Genomic DNA, 22797 nt, shown 5'->3' with positions numbered 1-22797 from the left:
TCAGTATTTCAAATGATGCAGAAAGAGCTATTTTGTCAACATATAAAAACAGATTACAGTATATATAGAGCCAGAGTTCCCCTTTCATGATATAAATGGAAGGGTGCTACAAGGCAAAATAAGTCATTTGTTGCCTAACTAGAGATAAATTGTGGTTACTGAATTAAATGTTACAGTTGCACCAGTGAATGAGTACAGAGAATGCAGCTATACTTGGCAAAGGCAAGTGGTTCTTCCCCCTCTGCAGGTAGACACCAAAGTACAGTGCATTTAAAGAATAGTTTTCCAAAGGGCATTTGCTATAAGAATCACAAGGGGGATAAGCGCAGCAGAAGCTTGGGCATAAAATGCAGACAGCAACAACAGTGGACACAAGACACTAATTCGGACACATGTTATGGGATGGATAGGGACAGTACCACAACATTTTCACCTAGTTTTGCACTTTGCAATAATGTTATTAATGATCAGGACTCTGGGAGCCACACAACCTACGTGCAAATGTTCTGCAAGTGGAACTTAAACATACATTAGCCCTAGGCAACGAGAGTGCAAAGAGGTAAAGAGAACACAGTTACTCTAACTGCATTTCTTTGTGTACGGATCATTTTTTAATGTTATATTCTTCCAAATGTGAGTTACTGCTAATCAAAAATGACTTTACTTAATGGGTGTATCGTAAAAGGCCCAGAAGTCTTCATCTTTCTTGAATTCTGCCTGAGCAGGAGATTGTATCTGTTTTCTCTCACTCTTGTCTATGAGTCTTTTTTTACTCTTTTTCAGCTGCTGCGGCGGAGGTGGCGGTTTAGGTGCTTGCAGAGGTGGCGATGGTTTAACGTACATTCTAGGCTGCATGGAAACTTTGTGGGTCGTTTTGAGAAGGTTCTCCAGGTTCTTATAGGTGGTAAATCTTTCCATTAGTATTTGGGACCAGGTGGCTTCATGCAATAAAAAGATCACTAGTAGTAATAGGAACTGGGAATAACAATCAAAGTGTGCAGCAAGACAATGCGAGCTAGTAGTTCTGCGAGAGATAGCGCGGCCAGCTATTATGGGCAATGCCCAAGCTGATTAGGTCAAAGGTAGAAAGAAATAGGAAAGCTGAATGTCTTTCCATTTAATATACAGTTCTAATTAGGAAATATAATAAAAATTCTGCTTTGACACTTTAAAGAGAAAGAGGAGGAAATGCACATATTAGGGATTGTTTAAACCTAAGAGATTTTTGATTTTTCTCATCAAACCTTCTAGCACCAGTTACTAATTCATACATGCAGTTTGTGTGGTCTGTAGTATGTGAACTAATGCTGGATGGTGGTGCTGGTGCTTTATATAGATATGTAGGGTTAAACTAACCCTGTGTGCTGGAATACATGAAGCAGAGTCTCAGATAAATCATTTTATTCAGGTGCAGCAATTTTTCTATGCATCTTTGACGTTCTGGCCTAAAGCATTCTTTAGATTCAGGTAATTAAAGTTTCTCTCGTGCCACTTGCCTGGGAAGAGCAGAGGATAGCAGTTACATCTGTGCAGTAATGACTTTAATTAGGGCCAATAAGGAACATAATAATTATATACTGAACCTTCTGTGTGTTCAACATAAGCTGAATGATTAAGCTGAACTATGAACTCACTTTTATTAACATTATAAAATCTATAGTTATTTTTGATCAACAGGACACATGACACATCAGCCCTTTTCCCATTAAGTTACTCCCACTAAATTATGCAATTACTGTAGGATAAAAGGGGGAAATTGGTTTCGCCTTCAATTCCCTTTTGATAAAGAACTTCAACTATTTTTTTTATTCCTGATACTCAAGAGTGCAAGGATGTAATAGCAGATAGGTGGCCATACACAGGAAGATTTTAGCTGCTAATATGGCCCTTTTAAGGGCTCTGGCACACGGGGAGATTAGTCGCCCGCGACAAATCTCCTGTGTCTCGGGCGACTAATCTCCCCGAAATGCCATACCACCGGCGAAAATGTAAATCGCCGGTGGGATGGCACGATTTCAGTGAAATCGTTAAAGTTTCATCTTGAGGCAACTTGCACGATTTCAGTGAAATCGCGCCGCCGCGTATGCCATCCCACCGGCGATTTACATTTTCGCCGGTGGGATATGGCAATCTGGGGCGATTAGTTGCCCGCGAACAGGGAGTTTTGTTGCGGGCAACTAATCTCCCCGTGTGCCAGAGGCCTAAACCAGCAGCTTATCTGCCCATGTATGGGGCACTCCAACTGGCCAGAACGGGGACTGCATCAGCTTGATGATACGGTTCTTGCCCCAATGGCCCATATCCACACTGTAGTAATCCAATTGTTTGGCCCTAGGGCTTGATCGTTTGGCCCTTAGGTCACCGAATGAGCTGATCTTGTAATGTATGGCCAGCTTAAGAGTTCGGTTACCTTCCATGTACAGGGAGGACCCAAAGAACTAATTTCTTCCCCATCTGAAATTCAGTATGCATGCCCCATTGATTAGTAGATATGTAATTGGTAGGGATGCACCAAATCCACTATTTTGGTATCTGCCCAAACCCTGAATCCTTAATGAGAGATTCATTCGAATACCAAACCGAATCAAAATCCTAATTTGCATATACAAAAAGGTCATGAAAGGGTTAAAGAGAAAGCGCGGTGAAAAATTGTCAACTCTTGTTTATGTGACATACCGTAAGGATTCAGTTCGGCGAGGCACATGGATTCGCCTGAATCCGAATCCTGATGAAAAGGCAGAATCTTTGCTGAATCCCAAACTGAATCCTGGATTCGGCGCATACCTAGTAATGGGCTTGTTAACACTACTTTTAGGGGATTTATCGTGTGCTAATTGTGTGATATATAACGGTGACCACATTAATATTTGTATATATATCTATTTAAATATATTTCATTAAAAATACATTTCAGTTTATTCTATGAATGTTACATTTGGGTACCTTGGGAATATGGACTGGTTTCTTTTACTTGAATAGTTCCAAAGCCGGGCAGGCTATATGTGTTGGCATTAGCTCCCTCTAAGCAGAACAACTGCAAATTACTGATAATACTCAGTACTTACAGGGGGGAATCTGGCCATACACATTCACATGCACTCATTTAAACAGGTAGCCACTCTGGCTGATTTGGCCACCTACTTGTATGTGTTAACCAAATCAGTATCCATGCAGGCTGACTGGGAAAGGACCGAATTAACACATCAGTGTGGTCTCTGTCTGACTGGATTTTCAGACCTGCCTGATAGTTATTAGGCTGATTTTTGGCCAGATCTCTGTCAGAGAGGCTGCTGGGGAGGGTCCATAACAGGCAGATGAACTGTTGATTTTTTCTGAAGGAGCCAAATTTGTAGCTTAAGGACAATGGCACACAGGCGGCCGTGATAAATCTTTGCTACCATGGGCAACTAAATCACCCCAAAATGCCATCCCACCGGTAAGAATGTAAATTCCCATTGGGATAGCATATGCGTCCCTTCGGTTTTCCAAATTAGCTGTAGTTTTATTGAGGTGATTTCAGGAAACTGAAGTGATTTACATTCTTACCGGTGGGATGGCACTGCGGGGAGATTAGTCCAGCAATATCAAAGATTTATCGCGGGTGACTAATCTCCCCGTGTGTCAGTGCCCTAAGGGTGAAGACACACAAAGCTACTAGTAGCAGCTACTTGTCACAGCTACTAAGACAATGCTGATCATTTAGTGATAATTGTCTCTACGTGTATTTTAGCAGAGGCAATTCACAGTATTGTCTACGGCAGGGTATTTTCTGGGGTTTAGTAGCCTTGAAAAAGTAACTGCTACTAGTAACTCCGTGCTTCTTCACCCTTAATCTGCCCATGTATGGCCAGCATGTCAGTTGCTCTTCTGAAGGGAGACTGCTATCCATTAGAGCTGACCCATACAACCTGCCCAACTTTGGTTGGAGAAAAGGCCCCTGCCAGCTCCTTTTGACTGTAATGCTAGCTACGCATTTGATTTCATTCAGTGGATAAACTGATAACTGCCCATAACTGCCCTTTACACCTTCCATTCAGCACATTATAGAGTTAGAATTTAAAAATTGTACATTTAAATATTCTAAAATTTGGTTTATAAATATTGGCCTTTTTACACATCTTTTTGTAATCACGTGTTGTCCTAATACCATAGCATTCATGGAACCTATAATAAACTTATCCCTAGATACACAATATTGTTTTGAAGGGGTAAAGGCTGTACCTAAATCATCAGTCTTCCTTCCATGCCAGTGCTGTCTGGTGTTTCTATCCATTATTCCTCTTCTGTTAACTTCTGCAGTGTAAGAATCCTCTACCAAACTGCAAGCTCTTATGGGCATCCCTGTGGGGAGAGACAACTGAGCATATAAACTGAGCTGAGAGACAACTGAGCATATACACTGAGCTGAGAGACAACTGAGCATATACACTGAGCCGAGAGACAGCTGAGCATATAAACTGAGCCGAGAGATAACTGAGCATATACACTGAGCTGAGAGACAACTGAGCATATACACTGAGCTGAGAGACAACTGAGCATATACACTGAGCCGAGAGACAGCTGAGCATATAAACTGAGCCGAGAGATAACTGAGCATATACACTGAGCTGAGAGACAACTGAGCATATAAACTGAGCCGAGAGACAACTGAGCATATACACTGAGCTGAGAGACAACTGAGCATATACACTGAGCCGAGAGACAACTGAGCATATACACTGAGCTGAGAGACAACTGAGCATATACACTGAGCCGAGAGACAACTGAGCATATACACTGAGCTGAGAGATAACTGAGCATATAAACTGAGCTGAGAGACAACTGAGCATATACACTGAGCCGAGAGACAACTGAGCATATACACTGAGCTGAGAGACAACTGAGCATATACACTGAGCTGAGAGACAACTGAGCATATAAACTGAGCTGAGAGATAACTGAGCATATAAACTGAGCCGAGAGACAACTGAGCATATACACTGAGCCGAGAGACAACTGAGCATATACACTGAGCTGAGAGACAACTGAGCATATACACTGAACTGGAGAAACAAGAAGAAAAGTGCCATAACTAATTGGGAGTTGGAATTAACAGCAAGAGACGCAGCAAAGGTTTTTCCTTGGAACATAGGATAATATGATGGACAATACAAAGTTAGGTGACATTAAAGGAGGCTCATTAAAGGATTCTTGCCACATGACATTTCAGTACTACAAAGAGAGGAATGGGCTAATGAGAGCAGGGCACAGGGCACCTCTGGTGTATATGTCCTACAGAACAAAAAGGATACTAGAAAGCAAATCGGTAGCAATAATCCAATGAGGAGTCTATAGAATGCCTTAGATCAGATACAAGCTAGTGATTTCATGGAATAAGATAATGGATTGTACAATTTGTGATGGCAATACACATAAACTTTTATTTAATGGCATTATTAATGGTAAGAGGGACTGATGCTCCAGTTATACAATATATTCTGTGGGTAGGATGGGACCAGCCGTTGTTCTGGCCCAATGGTAGAAACAATTTACCTCGTATTCTTCCCTGTAAGTAAATGGCAGAATTTCAAGGGAGTCATCATAAAACAGAGGTCTGCCTTACAACAAAGACACACGGAGCAATTAGTCACTGTGAGTGTTTAAAAAGTCGCAGTGACTAATCGCAACACTGCAAATGATGCACGATTAGTTGCAGCAACTCATATATTAGTCTATGGTAGTTATATTTCTGCGATTATATGTGCTCCTAGCAGTAGCTGGAGGGATTCATTTGCCTTATGGAACTCCATTTTTTTTTTTTCATTCTTTGTTTAGCAGATCTCAGTTTGGAATTTCAGCAGCTATCTGGTTTCTAGGGTCAAATTTAACCTAGCAACAAGGCAGTGGTTTGAAAGAGAGACAGGAATATGAATAGAGGAGGACCTCAATAGAAAGATAAGTAATACAAAGTAACAATAACAATAAAATTGTAGCCTCACAGAGCAATAGTTTTTGGCTGCCGGGGTCAGTGACCCCCATTTGAAAGCTGAAAAAAACGGAGAAGGAAGGCTACAATTCAAAAAGTATAAAAAAAGAAGACCAAATAGAAAGTTTACAAAAGTAGGTCATTCTATAACATATTAAAAGTAAAGCTAAAGGTAAACTACACCTTAACCAGGGACATTAGGCCATGGGACTCTTTAGCAATGACCTGTCTGTAGTGATGAGATAGATTTTTCCCCAGGTGTAAAAAAAATATTGTGTAGTAAATAAAAATTGTTGACCAATGACTTCAATGCATTGTTGCCATTTTGCAAACTTTTTGGCGAAGTGAAAAAGGACAGATTCACCCATCACTACCTGTCTGTGCTGCTGCAAACCCAGGCCTTGGCCTTGGCATTATACAAGATAAGAGGGATTTATAGAGGATCTAGGCAAGGTAAAAGGTATGGATTATCTTGAAAAGTAATTACCGGCAACAATTAACTTGCAGGAACATCAACAGACTTTGCGCTGCCGATCTCATTATGATTGAACACTGGCGCCCAAGCCATATTGTGCTCCATACAATGTAGCAGAATTGGAATAAGGCTAAAAAGCTGCCCGAATGGAATGGTTGTATAACCTGTCTCTTTGTGCTCAGCACAGTCTCTGAATTCTCTCTACATGGCTGGCATTTTTTTACATAAGAAATTCAATGGAAAAGAATTCTTATAAATAGCAGTGGAATTTTTCATTCATATATATAACCATGTCATTAAGCGATGACTTACTTCTTATTTTGCTCTATTCTCTCATATCACAGGGTGCGAATGGCTTGTCATTCTGCCCACTCTGTTGCTATGATTCACTACTGAACCTTGCTCTTTCACTTTGCTATAAATAAAGCATTAATGCTTCTTGTACCATGGCCCCATGTGATATCAACCCCTCATGTTAGAATGTGCCCATTATAACGTTTGGGGGTTTCTAAGATAGGACGAGGGTATGGTTACTCTACTACAAATGGTCTCAGTATATCCCTGCCTAAATCATAGCTTTGAATCATGAGCTTTTAGTTAGGGAACAACTTCCACTTTCCCGGAGTCCTTGTAGGACAATGACACACATTTCAATAGCAATTTGAAGTAGCTTGAAATCACCCTCAAGTGCTTGCCAGATGACAACTGCATGGAAACCTTGCAGTCTGCTATTTGGGGCATTCATCATCTACAAAAGAACTTGCAGGCTATTCATATGCTTGAGAAATGGGGAGGTCCCTGATGCTGTGAATTCAGTCTACTGAATGTATTTGTTAAAATCGAAAAAATAAAAAAAACACTAGCTGAGATCTGCCTTTAACTGGCAATAATACACATTTGATTGTTATTTGGGTATTGTTGCCAATTATACATAAAGGAAGGCAGATCAAACTCAGGGATTCGTGTGTACACACAGAATGGCCCATGTTGCCCAGAATTCATTGACCTGAAATATTTGCTTCAGCTGAAACTTTGGACCTGGTGGTTTTTGTTTTCCTGGCTGAGCAGCCAGTCCGGCACCAGATGCTAAAAGTCTGTAGTATAAACACAAAGCCAAATAAGGCTCCACAGCACTTTATTTTGTAATTGCATTGCCTACTCAGTAGGTGCATCAAAGGCAAGAACACTCTCATTACAGTGTTGTGCCATTAGTGGCTGGATGTTGGCAGTTGCAGTAAGTTGCAGTTAATTTGTAACTCACACGAAAGGAAGCGATTTTTCTGCCCCCCACAAATACTTGCTTTTGCCCACCCCCAGTGACTACCAAAATCTGTTGGCTTGGCAGAGCTGAGGGGTAGTGGGGTGCCTTGCAGAACATTTTCGTTATTGGCTCAGGACCAGCTTAATACAGTAGGGATCATTTATACCACCAGGGTCGGACTGAGGGGTGCAGGGCCCACCAGGGGCCGTGTCTCCTAACCCCCCACCTTCCTGCAGGGCCCCCCCTAACCCTAGCGGGGTCCCCCACCTGACCTCCTCCCCCGAGAGTGCGTAAATTTAACGCGTCAGGGGAGGAATGGTCGGGCAGGGGGAGCGCCGGCAAGGGTCAGGTCTGGGCCGGGGCCCACCGGGATTTTTCCCGGTGGCCCAGTCCGACCCTGTATACCACAAGCTCAGTTTCACAAATTTCCCCACAGTCTGCTGTGCATTGTACTTCCATATAGTTGTATATGGCGCTGCTCAGTCCTCAAGAATTCTGGGTAAAAATGCAGGGAAAAATGGCAAAAAATTGCACTTTTGCTTGCTGCACTTGTGGTCATATATGACCCCTTATGTCTGTAATGCCAATACGCCGATGCAGTAGCAAAAATGAAAGGGCAGCATCAATCATGTGTGGCTAAAGTAGGAATAAAATAGCACACTAATCACGTGGTTGGTATGACAGAAAAGATTCATGGGTACTTAAAATGAATAGACAAAAAGCATGTTAATTTAACGCAAACCTGGAAATATATTAGCACGTAGGCAGTGTCCAAGATCATAGTACATCCCATGCTTATTATTCTCCATCAGCCACGGTTTCATGATAGGCAGGGGGATCTTGTATTCATGCCCTGTGTTTGTCCTATCCTCATGAAGAGCACTGCTAACCTACAGGGACAGAAAAGCACCAATGAATCAATGAACTGACTCACAGAATTGCCAGTTATTGTCAGGCTCTGGCTCACCTGCTCATGGGAAATCAATTGGTCCGACACAGAGCTTCGGTGTGTGCGCCTGATATTCGCAGACATCAGATTCCTGTCTTCTAGTGACTTGGCTGTGCTTTTTCTGGATCTGCACTGTTGACTGCATGTTTTTCCCTGGCTTTCCCCTCTTTGGGTTTTTGCCCTTCCAGGGCTATTCATTTCTTCATTTGTTTGGTTTGGTTCTTTATTTTCCTTCCTGGTGTTGCCCCCTGGGGAAGGGGTGAGTGGTGTTCTAGAGTAGGAGGCCATGGCCACGTGGGAATCAGTTTCTTTACTTTGCGGTTGACTTGACCATTATTACTATGATGAGGGTTTTCTATATTATAAAAGCAAACGGTGAGATACAACATCAGATTATGTTATGGTACTCAGTATAATGATTCCATATTTAGTTGAATGAATCAGGCAGATAGATACAGAAACAATGCTATACAGGTAATGCTTTTACTTTCAGCTCTTCCTCCCCTTTAGTCACCTCTTGCTAGCCACTCTCTCTGAAATGTGATCTAACAATTGTTTTTTCCTGTCCGATGTCACTGTCTGATGATGTCATTAAATCACATGACCTGTGGTGAGGTAAGATTAACTACAGGAGTACAGGCCACAAGTACACCACGATCCATAAGGGCGTAACATATTTTCCAGTATGATAGGTTAGCATTTAGGTCAGGCTCATAAGATGCACTGAGCTGAGACAAACCAAAAACACATATATATATATGCTAGGTTACATCAGCCAATGAATGGGCAGAGCTGTGTCTTTTACTCCCACACTTCTTGCTGCCACATTTATAACCTGCATTATTTCCTGTAGCAGATCAGTGAGTGACACAAAGAGCATCACAAAATGGTGGCTCAAGGCAGAAGATCTAAAAAGGCAATATGTACTGATTTACACATGGAAAGATTATTTAATAGGTTACTTATTAGGATATGAATAATGATTTAAATGATATTGTTTCAGTGTATAGTCCCTTTTAAAGCACAAAGCTGCCGGTAACCACAGTCCTATAGTTACGGGCTACAAAATTCAACCTAGAGTCCTGCAGTGGGTCGGGTACCCGCAGGTACCTCTGAAATGGGACTCGGTCAGAATAGGCCGCAGCCTTGATTTTCCTTGTTCTATATTTTATGCTGAATATTATAGTAACTCCCTCTGTATGATGTCTGTATGGTACTAGCTGTTAGTAGCTGTGACTAAGTTGATGCAAAGGCTCAGTATAAAGCACTGCAGCGCCTGTCAGCTCATCTGTAGGACTAGCGCTTGTGCAGCACATCGAGTCAAATATTTGTTTTTGTCAAGTGTCTCTCATTTGCTCACTTGCCATAAGAGCAGATACACACTGTTTCTGTCATTGCCCATGTAAATAATATGTGTCAGCTCTATAAGTGTCTTTATGTGGACATTAATATAATATAATTTAACCTGCCTCAGTCCCCACACACTCTCACCTTTATCTGTTGCATCCACGGTACTTACAGACGCACATTGCCAGCTGCCAGATCACTGTATTCTTTTCAGATTTAGTTTCATGTTCCGCTGCAGTTAGTTGCTAAGACACCATTTGTATTTGGTTGTTAATGGTAACATGGGACAAATGCTTAAAGGCTGTTGGAACGATGCACCCTCTTGCCAGTAGGTGGCAGTGTCACATTGTGTTTGACCACATGCACCTTATTTGCAAAGGAATATTCCACTGAATTTTGGTAATAAAAGATTATTTTCTGTATGTTATAGTACAAAAAACAGTTTTTACCTTTGGTTTCCTCTTGCTCCATGGTAGAGGAACTATGGTTTAATGTAGAGTAGGTTTTAGTGGTAATGTCAATTCGATGTGTGGCTTTAACTACAGAGCACCAATAAACACTCCTATATTTAACAGTTATATTATTAACCGGTGGTGCAACAAAATGCTTAATGTCTACGCTTGATCAATTATAATATGGAAGCATTTCTTGTTCATTAGAAATAGTTGTTAGTATGCTGTGTATATGGAACAGAGGGCCTCCTGGGATTTGTGAGTCTAGGGCTCCAAGTGAGCAAGAATCCAATGAATCCAATGAATCCAATGAATCCAATGAATCCAATGAATCCAATGAATCCAATATTGTATCTGCCAATCCTGTCATCTCTAAAATGTCATTCAGGTGAAAATTATAATATTTTCTCATCAGCCAACACACCCAGAGAATGATCTGTTCCGTCCCTGAACAATGCATAGTCTTTGAAGGATATGGAAACTATGATGGAATTGTCTTCCCTTGGGAATAATGCAGGGCCATGGCTAATAAATCATATTTTAACTCATCTAAAATCCTATCATCCTTAGTCTTTTTTGCTTAGAATATCTCCCACGATTGCATTCAATTCATTCAGCCTTTAGAAGGCTTGCAAAATAATTGCATCTATCTATCTATCTATCTATCTATCTATCTATCTATCTATCTATCTATCTGTCTGTCTGTCTGTCTGTCTGTCTGTCTGTCTGTCTGTCTATCTATCTATCATCTATCTATATCCATCTATCTAACCAAATCTGTTACTGATCAGTATTTTTTGGACCTGGAACATAAGACAGCAGCTAATATAGATAAACAGCTAGTACAAATAACACAACAAGCAGGGCTGCAGATTTAAATATGAGAATTTTACACTCAGTCACACATACAGCAAAATTCATTACATGGTTGTATAACTATGTGTGACTTTTACACAGTGTACTATTCTACCAAGTGGTGTGGTGTTTCAAATCTGCTTATTTATACTCCTTTAGCCCTTAATGATCAGTGCCAAAGCATCAGACCACCCATGCACAGCACCCTTTTATGAGCTACATCCACTGAATGACATATCAGAACTGGAGCACATGTAATTAATAATGGTCTAACAATCTTTTATAGTTTCAGGGATATTCTGGGCAATAAATAAGCACCAACCTCAAATATCAAATAAAATGACCTTCAGACTGGGTCCTTTTAGTTCTTAACACTAATAAACTAAAAAGATATAGGGTAATAGTGGTGTAACACCCACTCTGCTATAGATCTAGGGGTATTCAATAAGCACCCTGATTGGTCTTCAGACTAACCCACATCTCATAACAAGGATACTGCCATGAAACTTAGCCAAAAGTTAAACTACAACATTCAGCATCTCCTGTAAACTGAAGAATATCAAGGTCCATGTTTGATTGTTCTCATACATTGGAAATGCTGAGCACGCAGGCAGTATAGTTAGGGGTGAGTATTGCTGTTGTATTGCAGGCTGTGTGCTGGGTGCCAGGGTAAGCCAGATATTTGTCCCCTGACTGTCCATATGTGCAGTAATTCCATTATAAAAGTAATTAATATGCTTCCTAATGCCACTTCCACGAGAAAAGGAGAAGCACCTGATAGAAAACCATCTGGCACAATCCAGTATGTCTCATAGAATTCTATTTATTATTCTCTGTGTATGGACACAGCCTCAAGCCATTCAAAGTGTATGTGTAATTTGCTTCTGTACTCTTTATTATTATATTAATGTGTGCAGGTCCCAAATCTTGTTCTAAATCACTGAAGGGCATCTTTAATAGACTCCACCAATAATCTAACAGTACCATGTACATGATCGCAACTATGATTAATCCTTACTGGAGGCAAAACAATCCTTTTGGGTTTACTTAATGTTTAAATAATTTTTTAGCAGCCTTAAGGTTTGGAGTTCCAGTCTACAGGCAGACCCCCTATCCAGAAAACCCCAGGTTCTGAGTATTCTGAATAACAGGTACCATACCCGTATTAATAAAGCGCTAACAAATTCCATAGCACTATACAATAAATGGGTGTATATACAGGTATGGGACTGGTTATCCAGAAACCTATTACCCAGAATGCTACAAATTATGGGAAGGCCATCTCCCATAGACTCTATTATAATCAATAATTATATTTTTTAAATGATTTCCTTTTTCTCTATAATAATAAAACAGTAGCTTGTACTTAATCCCAACTAAGGTATAATCAGTCCTCCTAACTGGATGCTGTACATTTTTTTTCTACAGCACACTAAGTTGTGTCCATCTCAACTTGCATGTGATGCACCAATATGGATGCAACAATATCTGCTTGGCAAATTGCTTGCAAGTTGTGATGGATGCAGTTCAACATGAGCATGCAATTACTGTATGCATTGTAGCAGTAGAAGAGACTGAAGGGTTCAACTACTAGCAGACATTAGATGCTGAACTGCTCAGGGGTAGTCGCCAGTATCCACCAATCAGTAATTAGCTTTGAACAGTAAGAAAATGAATGCAGAGTTCTTATTGGTTACAATGGGTAAATGCAATGGTGCAAAATAGTGCCTGTGTTTCTAAATCAGACCCTGAATCTTTAATGTAGAAACAGGAAATTCATTTGGGACTCTCCATAAATAAACTTAACACAGTTTGAGGAAACTCTGCTTCATGGTAGCCTAGTGCCTGTGGTGGGTCAGAAAGAAGACTCATGACCAGCTGAGGAAAGTGGCTGCAAAAGTCTTTGTTTGGGCTACTGATACAATGTCTCATTGGTCTCATTGGTCAGAGGATGTGTGAAGTTCAAAAGCAAGGAGGCATTCTTTCTCTCTTACCTATTGAACTTTTTGTTTTCTTGGGAAACTTTTAGCACCCTTTGTCCCCCTATTGGGCAACTTTTATAAATGGGCAAAAGGAACCATTGCCCAGGGCCCACCAGGACTGGGGGCCCACCCTCAAACTATTCACCTGCTATAACTTTTGACTAAAGCATCCCCTAAAAATGACAGATCCCTCATCCTAATTAGCTGAAATATCTAAATATAATTATTTATCTTAATCTTCTATTAAAACAAATGTTCCTCTTGGATTTTTTTTTAAAAAAAATGGTGATGCTTGTTATTATGGGTTATCTGCTTGCAACGCTGTTGGTCCCCGGCAGCATGCCCGGATCTCATATCTACTTCACTAACTATAGGCTATTTTGTTTTTTCCTGTGTTAATATATTCAAGTTCTCCTGCTTGAGGGTAGTCCTTTTACAAATATCTTGGGGTAACTCTGGGGGCCCACCAATGAGATCTTTGTCCTGGGCCAACTGGTACCTTAAAGCGGACCTGCCCCTAATAAATATGCTTCCATGTTTGTTAATAAATCAGCACATTTTATTGATAATAACATGCACAGATTATAGAAAATACCAAGTTCACTTCAGAAGTATAGAAAATCAGAAATACAACAAGAAAAAGTGTATACTGCACAATGTACAATACTATCACCCCCTGCACATTAAACCAAAAACAGTTTCCATGTTAGTATCCTTTCTACCATCTGTGGCAGACATTGTTCAGTAGGTTAGTATAGATATACCCTAGAAATATCCACATTTATTGATTTTTCCATTCAGAAATCTTGTGTTCTGGTTGGGCGCGGTGAAACCATTCAAACCAGGAGCCATCATAGACTGCAGTGTCTTCCTTGCCAAGGATGTAGGAGGCCATGACCAGCTGACAGGCAGTGACACCACGTCGACAGGTAATGGTCAGGGGTTTGTTCAGATCAATGCCTTTGAGCTGAAAGAGATTCCGAATTTCATCTGGACACTTCTCATAGCCTTCTTCTGTGAGGAAGCTAGTAAATGGAAGGTTCGAGGATCCAGGGATGTGTCCTGGATAAATTCCTAAAGGAGAAATACAAGGGTAATTTATAAGTATAAATGATTTCTTTAATTGTTACATTTATATAAAGGAATAGTGTGCTGAGGGCTCATCAACCTGCTGGTTTGGGTTGCACAAAAAGTTATCTGTGAGAGGTGGCAGGTCTACACTTGCCCTCAATCTAGAGTCACCCACCCCATTAATCCACCAATGACATAGTTTGTGATGTCACTAGTGGGTGGGTTCATGTTTAGGTAAGAAATAAACGGGGGCGTGGCCTACCAGAATGGGATAGAGTTTTGGTAGCAAATAACTGGTAACATTTAGGGGGGCATTTACTAAAATTTGGATTTTCATGGTTTTAAAGTTGTTTTTAAACCATGAATAAATTTACATGCTTTACATAAGTATTGCCTAAACAGCAGCCTAAGCAAAAGCTAAAGCCTTTTAACAGCTTCCAATTGACATATAAAAAGAAAATATAATTATAAGCAACTTTCCAATATACAGTAACATTTTCAGGTAAAGAAACACAAAAAGCAAATTAACAAATAACTTTAAAACTATTAAATGTTGTAAATATATATTGGAAAGTTTCGTAGAATTTCATTTTCAAACATTTAATGTACCAAATGGTACACCTACAACACAGAAACATCATGAACTCGAAATAGCCACTGGCTGCCATATTTTATTATGGTATTAAAGTGTTAAAATGTACTGCTATAAGATTTCCTTTTCTTTCATATACACTACACAAGAGGAGACATGGTCTATAATGATACGCAATCATATCAATTACAGTTTGTGAGTAGAAAGAGAGTCTGAATTCTCCACGTATTTTTTACTACGCTTCTATATGGATTTGGGATTTCAGATTGCATGAGCTTTGGCACTGGTATCACTGTTATTATATTGCCTGTAGTGTGACTTTGAATATTTCTGCACATTATAGTATTCCAATTTGTTATTGTATGACTACAACTCTCACATTTTGGGCACTTTATAAGCCATAAAGTATAATTTGATAATTGATTAATTACGGTGAATTGTCTATAGTGAGACTTTGAATACTTGTGCACATTTTATGATTGCAGTTTATTATTGTATGACTACAGCTCTTACTTTTTGGGCACTATATAAGCCATTAAGGATCATTAAATAATTGATTTATTATAATGGATTGTTTATAGTAAGACTTTGAATATTTTTGCACCTTATAGTATTCTAATTTATTACGCTCACTTTTGGGCACTAGCACTTTGTAAGCCAATACATATCACTGGGTAATTTATTATTCATGATTACAATTATCTTTTAGCACATCGTAGCACATTTTTTAATTTTTCATAACAGAAAAATACTACACTATATATTTTTTTCCTTCCTTCTCTCTCTTCTGCATTTAAGTGCCGGTTTGCTGCAATGTACAAGTAGGATTTTTAAAAATGGGAATTATTTTTTTAAAATGGAGTCTATGGGAGAAGGCCTTCCCGTTATTTGGAGCTTTTTGGATAACAGATCCCATACTTGTATATAGAAATGGTGGGTTTTATCATTGTGAACAGATCCTACTTAATGCTCGGGCCTTACAGTCTGTTTTGCCATGGGGCCTACAAACAATCAGAGAATTCATCTATTGTGGGCTTACTATATTTACTGATGTGGCTAGACTAGTTGCAATTTGCAATCTATGAGGCTTTGTTATTAAGCTGACAGCAATTTCAATTATGTAAATACAGAGGTTCATTCCAAAGCAGAACGCAGTGAGGCAAACACTGAATTATAATCAGCGTGTCTGTGCGAGAAATGCAAATATGATAGATTTGTGCAATGCTTCTGATTTACTTATTAAAAAAGAACCCATTAAGGTGAGGCAACAATCCAGGGGAACGTGGGGGAGAAGGGAGGAATACAGTGTGGCTCCTAGTGAGCAGAACGTCCGACTCAGCACAGTGATACACACAGGGCAATGGGAGAAGATTACTGAATGAGAATTGAGGTAATTACAGCTGATTACTTACAGGGCCTACAAGTGCTTCAGAGAAACTGACTCTGCAATTCTCTATTTCATTAGCTAGCACGGGAAGTAATACTATAGAACTAACTCACAAACGTGAGACTCTCATTGAATTAGGAATTCTGTGTCACCCCCCAGGCTGGTGCTCCTGTTTGGATAGAACTGAACCAACCTGTGAATAAATCTTCCTTACTTATTACTCGGAGCTTGGTGTTCTCTACATGGGCAGCAAAATAAACTTCAGTGGGTATACTCTACTGTGCATGCACGGACAGGAATTTGCACAGGGGGTGCCTGGAACATTGGTAGAAAGGTAAGTAAAATGGCGGCATAGCACTCAGATAGTTTTTTCCACAGACTGCGGTTCTCTTCTAACACCAACCTGACATTTTAGCACCCCCTGTGAAATAGATTTTACATGTCCTTCAGGAAGTTTGGTGATATCTCTAGTTTCCCCAGTAACACTGAAGGTTTCTCATTCAAGCCCACACCAGGTAAGCCCAATGCATGGGCTTTGGCCGATGCTCCCCTACCCCGGCCTAAAATTGTCCAGATATCTATCAAGCAGGTTTAAAAATCCAGTCGGCTGAGGACCACATTGAACCTCTGTAGTCCTCACCCAATGGCTAAGGCCCTTGTTATAACTCGATTATTGCCATAAAGAGGGGGTGTGCAAACAATCGCACCAGTCCAGTTTGGCCCGCTTTACTCCAGTTTCCAGAGTTTCTACAATACTTGCCCACCATTCTCCTTACAAAACAAGACATGGCACATGGGTAACCAGCTTCTGAAGTGTCAGAACTGCTATTTGCCTTTGTAAAACTACCCAGATCCCCACCCCGGATCTGCTTACAAGCAGCTGCATAACAAAACTGGTTGGGAATATTTTCGGGACACGTCTGTGCACATTTTTCTGCTTCTTGCTTACACAGTTTATAGCAGCTACAGTGTTAAATGAGGTAAAATACTCATTTATGGGCCATAAAGATTTATTGTAGCCATCTAACTTTATACATCATAGCTGTTTATTTGCAACTGGTTTCAGCTTTGTTTCCTATGTGGGTAAATTATACAAGCTTTATAGTCAATGTGGCTTGCTTGCCCTGCTGGTAGAAAACAAATCCTCTTTAGCCACCAAACTACCCAACATGTATAGGCACATACTCCTCCTCAGTCTTGCATCAAATTTCATTGATACCTAGAAACCTGCTGCCCTTGAGATGTTGTTGAACTTCATATTGCAACATCTCACTGACAGCTGAAGGGAAGGTAATTTAGCAGCCTCTTGACAACAGGGAAAAGCATGTTTACAACCAGTGGGCACATACCCATTCACCCCAAATGGCTAAACATACAGATGAATGGCTAGTTTGGTTCTGTCCTTGTGTGGCCAGCAAACGTTTCCATGGCATAGGTGTCCAGTCCAACTCATGCTAACATATATATGGTTCCCTAAGTGTATCTGTGATTAGCTATGTTGGACATTACAACATGTTTTTTGGCAAACGCACACCCTCACCTCTTTGGAAAGAAGACAATTAAAACTGTCCTGGAACATCCTCTGTGTTGAAACTCAGCCAGTCAGTTTGTTGAAGGTTGGGGGGGAAGTTATTCAGGGTCAGAATGGGGGGGCGGAGGTCCCTCGGCATTGCCCCCCTGGGGCCCAGCACCCCCCCAGGGCCCCCCACCGGTCAACATTTAGTATGTAATAGAATGGCCAGTTATGAGCAACTTTTCATTTGGTCTTCATTGTTTATTTTTATAGTTTTTTTTAATTATTTACTTTCTTCTTCTGCCTCTTTCCAGATTTCAAATGTGGGTCACTATTCCCGGCAGCCAAAAAAAAACCCCCATTGCTCTGTGAGGCCACACATTTACTGTTACTTTTTATTAATTGTCTTTCTATTCAGCCCCTCTGCCATTCATATATCAGCCTCTCATTCAAACTACTCCCTGATTGTTAAAGTCATTTGGAACCTAGTAACCAGAGAGCTACTAAACAAATAGTTCAATAATTAAAAAAACTGTCTATGAATAGCACTCTCTACATCATACTAGGGGGCACATTTACCTATCCACGAACGTCCGAAAAGCATCTGAATGCGTTTTTTTAGTAATGGTCGATATTTTGCGATTTTTTCGTAAATTGTCGCGACTTTTTCGTAGCTGTTACAACTTTTTCGGAAGTTTCGCAACTTTTTTGTAGCGTCACGACTTTTTCGTAGCCGTCGCGCCGAGTACGAAAGTTTCTGATTCATTCAAGCTTCAGTATTGTGACTTTCCTTGGGCCAGGTTGGAGCTGCAGAGTGCCATTGAGCCCTATGGGAGACTTTCCTTGGGCCGGGTTGGAGCTGCAGAGTGCCATTGAGCCCTATGGGAGACTTTCCTTGGGCCGGGTTGGAGCTGCAGAGTGCCATTGAGCCCTATGGGAGACTTTCCTTGGGCCGGGTTGGAGCTGCAGAGTGCCATTGAGCCCTATGGGAGACTTTCCTTGGGCCAGGTTGGAGCTGCAGAGTGCCATTGAGCCCTATGGTAGACTTTCCTTGGGCCAGGTTGGAGCTGCAGAGTGCCATTGAGTCCTATGGGAGACTTTCCTTGGGCCGGGTTGGAGCTGCAGAGTGCCATTGAGCCCTATGGGAGACTTTCCTTGGGCCAGGTTGGAGCTGCAGAGTGCCATTGAGTCCTATGGGAGACTTTCCTTGGGCCGGGTTGGAGCTGCAGAGTGCCATTGAGCCCTATGGGAGACTTTCCTTGGGCCGGGTTGGAGCTGCAGAGTGCCATTGAGCCCTATGGGAGACTTTCCTTGGGCCGGGTTGGAGCTTCAGAGTGCCATTGAGCCCTATGGGAGACTTTCCTTGGGCCGGGTTGGAGCTGCAGAGTGCCATTGAGCCCTATGGGAGACTTTCCTTGGGCCGGGTTGGAGCTGCAGAGTGCCATTGAGCCCTATGGGAGACTTTCCTTGGGCCGGGTTGGAGCTGCAGAGTGCCATTGAGCCCTATGGGAGACTTTCCTTGGGCCAGGTTGGAGCTGCAGAGTGCCATTGAGCCCTATGGGAGACTTTCCTTGGGCCAGGTTGGAGCTGCAGAGTGCCATTGAGCCCTATGGGAGACTTTCCTTGGGCCAGGTTGGAGCTGCAGAGTGCCATTGAGCCCTATGGGAGGCTTTCCTTGGGCCGGGTTGGAGCTGCAGAGTGCCATTGAGCCCTATGGGAGACTTTCCTTGGGCCAGGTTGGAGCTGCAGAGTGCCATTGAGCCCTATGGGAGACTTTCCTTGGGCCGGGTTGGAGCTGCAGAGTGCCATTGAGCCCTATGGGAGACTTTCCTTGGGCCAGGTTGGAGCTGCAGAGTGCCATTGAGCCCTATGGGAGACTTTCCTTGGGCCAGGTTGGAGCTGCAGAGTGCCATTGAGCCCTATGGGAGACTTTCCTTGGGCCAGGTTGGAGCTGCAGAGTGCCATTGAGCCCTATGGGAGACTTTCCTTGGGCCAGGTTGGAGCTGCAGAGTGCCATTGAGTCCTATGGGAGGCTTTCCTTGGGCCGGGTTTGGAGCTGCAGAGTGCCATTGAGTCCTATGGGAGGCTTTCCTTGGGCCAGGTTGGAGCTGCAGAGTGCCATTGAGCCCTATGGGAGACTTTCCTTGGGCCAGGTTGGAGCTGCAGAGTGCCATTGAGCCCTATGGGAGACTTTCCTTGGGCCAGGTTGGAGCTGCAGAGTGCCATTGAGCCCTATGGGAGACTTTCCTTGGGCCAGGTTGGAGCTGCAGAGTGCCATTGAGCCCTATGGGAGACTTTCCTTGGGCCAGGTTGGAGCTGCAGAGTGCCATTGAGCCCTATGGGAGACTTTCCTTGGGCCAGGTTGGAGCTGCAGAGTGCCATTGAGCCCTATGGGAGACTTTCCTTGGGCCGGGTTGGAGCTGCAGAGTGCCATTGAGCCCTATGGGAGACTTTCCTTGGGCCAGGTTGGAGCTGCAGAGTGCCATTGAGCCCTATGGGAGACTTTCCTTGGGCCGGGTTGGAGCTGCAGAGTGCCATTGAGCCCTATGGGAGGCTTCCAAATCATGCAAAGTCTGAAAGTTTTGCCCGCCGTTTACGAGCACTCAATACGAAAAAGTTGCGACAATATACGAGCAAATCATAACGGCTACGAAAAAGTCGCGACTTTTCGCACAAGTCGTAACGGCTACGAAAAAGTTGTGATAATTTACGAAAAAGTCGTAAAATGTTTGTTTCCAATCCAAATTTTTCCCATTCGGATTCGTGGCTTAGTAAATGTGCCCCTAGAAGTTAAAACAAATATGAGCAGTCCCTTTAATAGTTTATCTCTCTTTCTTGCTGACTAAAATGTAAACTTTGGACAAAAAGAAGTGATAAAACTTGGGCCACTGAGAATCAATATTGCCAAACAAATGACCCACTATTAAAGGAACAGTAACACCAAAAATAAAAGTGTATCAAAGTCAATAATATAGTATGTACTATTGCTTTGCACTGGTACAAGTTGTTTATATAAACTATAGTGGTGTTACAGTAGCAAACATACAACTTTTATAAGTGCAGGGTAACAGTACATTATATTTTAATTACTTTGAAACATTTTCATTTTTGGTTTACTGTTCCTTTAACTACAATTCAGCTTTTGTCGACCCTGGAAGTTGTTGTACAGCTGTTCGGCAGGGCAAAGATAGGGTCTTTATCTTTCTAAACAAACCCTCACACTAGGCAACCGCAGAGTCATGATTTCTAACAAGTAATACTAGGAAGGGAGGATTCTAATGCATGAAATTTAAGAAGCGAAGGTATTTACATTTTACATGAGTTGAAGCGGATCATTGTGCTGAAGTCCCAGCATGCCATTGCTGCCTGTGTACATGTGTGGAGCTCTGTGTGTTTCTCAGCTGGTGTCTCCCGTTTGCCCTGTGCTGGGCCCCTCACAGTGTTTCTCTGTATCCTGCAGTATTTTACTAACAATACCGTATTCCCAGTGTGGAGCTGCCTGTGTGTGGGGTGACTGGCTGGGCTATTTATTCTTATGCACAAACCCCTAACATGTGGGCACCCACTAAACAGCAGCTGAACAAAGTTAGAACTGTGTTAGAATTGAATGTGCCCCCTTAATAAGGGAGGCCCTTTTAACTTTAACTTATTACACAAACATTGAAATCCTTTACATTGCCTGCGCTTGTTATTTAAACTGGTAACTTGTTGCACCTCTCCTGGATCTGGACCTTGTAGCCCTCCTGTTGTTGCTGAACTATTACAACTCCCAGCATGCCTACTGTGGAAGGTTGGGCACTTTTGAAACTAATGGTTCTTGTTTTATTCCCAGGCAGTGAACTGCCAATAGCAAGTACTTCTCACCTTCTCCTGGTTCAGGCTCTGTCCCTTGGAATCTCCCCTCCGAGCGGGAATCTACCAGCTGGAACTCCTTGCTGTCCATGTTCCTCAGAATGTCCTCATAGGTCTTTACACGGGAGGAGTTGAGGACTGCCTTGTATGTCTCTGGCTCTACTTTGGGCACCTCCGCAGTCACTTGAAGCCCCTGGCTTAGCCAATTCCGGAACCCCCCATCCAACACCGACACCTTGTGATGCCCAAATACTTTAAACATCCACCAAGCACGTGGTGCATAGTACATGCCCAGATGGTCAGCATCATACACTACCACGTGACTCTCATTGTTAATGCCAAGTTTACCCACATACTTGGCAAAATCAGCTTCACTGGGAAGCATCACTTCATATGGGGATGACTTGTCTTTGCATTCATCTATATCAAAGTACAGGGCTTCTGGTATGTGCTTCTCCGCATACTCCTTGCGCCCATCTCTGATGGCTGGATAGTAGAATGAGGCATCCAGGACCCTCAAGGCTGCTCCTGCCTGACTTTCTTTCAGGGCTGCAGAGAGCCAGCTGGCAGAGACCAGTGCCCTGGAAAGCAGCTGCTGGGCCATCTTGGCACTGACTGAGAACAGGGACAGTGTGAAGCTTTATGTAGGAGAGGCGGGTTAAAGCCTTGTTATCTAACTGGGCTGGCTGGATTTTCTGCTCAGGGCTGAACTTGACTGCTGAGCAGTGGAAGGTGTTACCAACAAATATTTAGACTTTGGTATGAATGGCAGCATGGATAAGAATCGTTAGAAAGCGTTTCTGCATGCACATTCCATTCATAACTAAAGAGGAGCATGTGGGAGTGGGTGAGTTTGAGTCTCTTTGCTTTGTTATAAGGTCCCACCTCAACAGCCCTGCAAACATGGCTTTGCTATTAACAGAACATAGAAATACTAATGTATTCTGAAGCACAGAGATCAGGACTCTCTCCATACATATAATGTTAATGATCAACAATTACTAGAAAGATCCATGCCACATGTTCCTTTAGCCAACCATCAGTTGCATTATTCCTTTCCAGGGGGCTCGTACTCATGAGCGTTCCTGCCTTCATT

At 42.1% G+C, this 22797-nt stretch overlaps 2 protein-coding genes across 4 annotated transcripts; both read right to left on the bottom strand.

The window, feature by feature from the left end:
• Nucleotides 1-596: 596 nt before the first annotated feature.
• On the bottom strand, nt 597-10276 carry tex33 (testis expressed 33). Of its 3 annotated transcripts, none has more exons than XM_012961493.3 (5): nt 10142-10276; nt 8669-9005; nt 8444-8591; nt 4222-4341; nt 597-938 (listed from the first exon to the last, which is right to left on the bottom strand). In XM_012961493.3, the coding sequence occupies exons 2-5, from the start codon at nt 8936-8938 to the stop codon at nt 661-663; spliced, it is 816 nt and encodes a 271-aa protein (XP_012816947.2). In that variant the 5' UTR covers nt 8939-9005; nt 10142-10276; the 3' UTR covers nt 597-660. The 3 variants fall into 3 exon arrangements, with proteins under 3 accessions (XP_012816947.2, XP_012816948.2, XP_002934264.1); XM_012961494.3 differs by having other exon boundaries at nt 10170-10272; XM_002934218.4 differs by lacking the exon at nt 597-938 and adding an exon at nt 1385-1496 and having other exon boundaries at nt 10142-10273.
• Nucleotides 10277-13827: 3551 nt separating this feature from the next.
• On the bottom strand, nt 13828-22305 carry tst (thiosulfate sulfurtransferase). The gene is given in 2 exon segments (NM_001103038.1): nt 13828-14360; nt 21714-22305. Coding segments are annotated over 2 exon segments (885 nt in total). The 3' UTR covers nt 13828-14067.
• Nucleotides 22306-22797: the final 492 nt, after the last annotated feature.

Source organism: Xenopus tropicalis, chromosome 4 (genome assembly GCF_000004195.4).
Source record: "Xenopus tropicalis strain Nigerian chromosome 4, UCB_Xtro_10.0, whole genome shotgun sequence".
NCBI classification, from domain to species: Eukaryota; Metazoa; Chordata; class Amphibia; order Anura; family Pipidae; genus Xenopus; species Xenopus tropicalis.
This window is presented reverse-complemented; position numbering and strand designations above follow the sequence as displayed.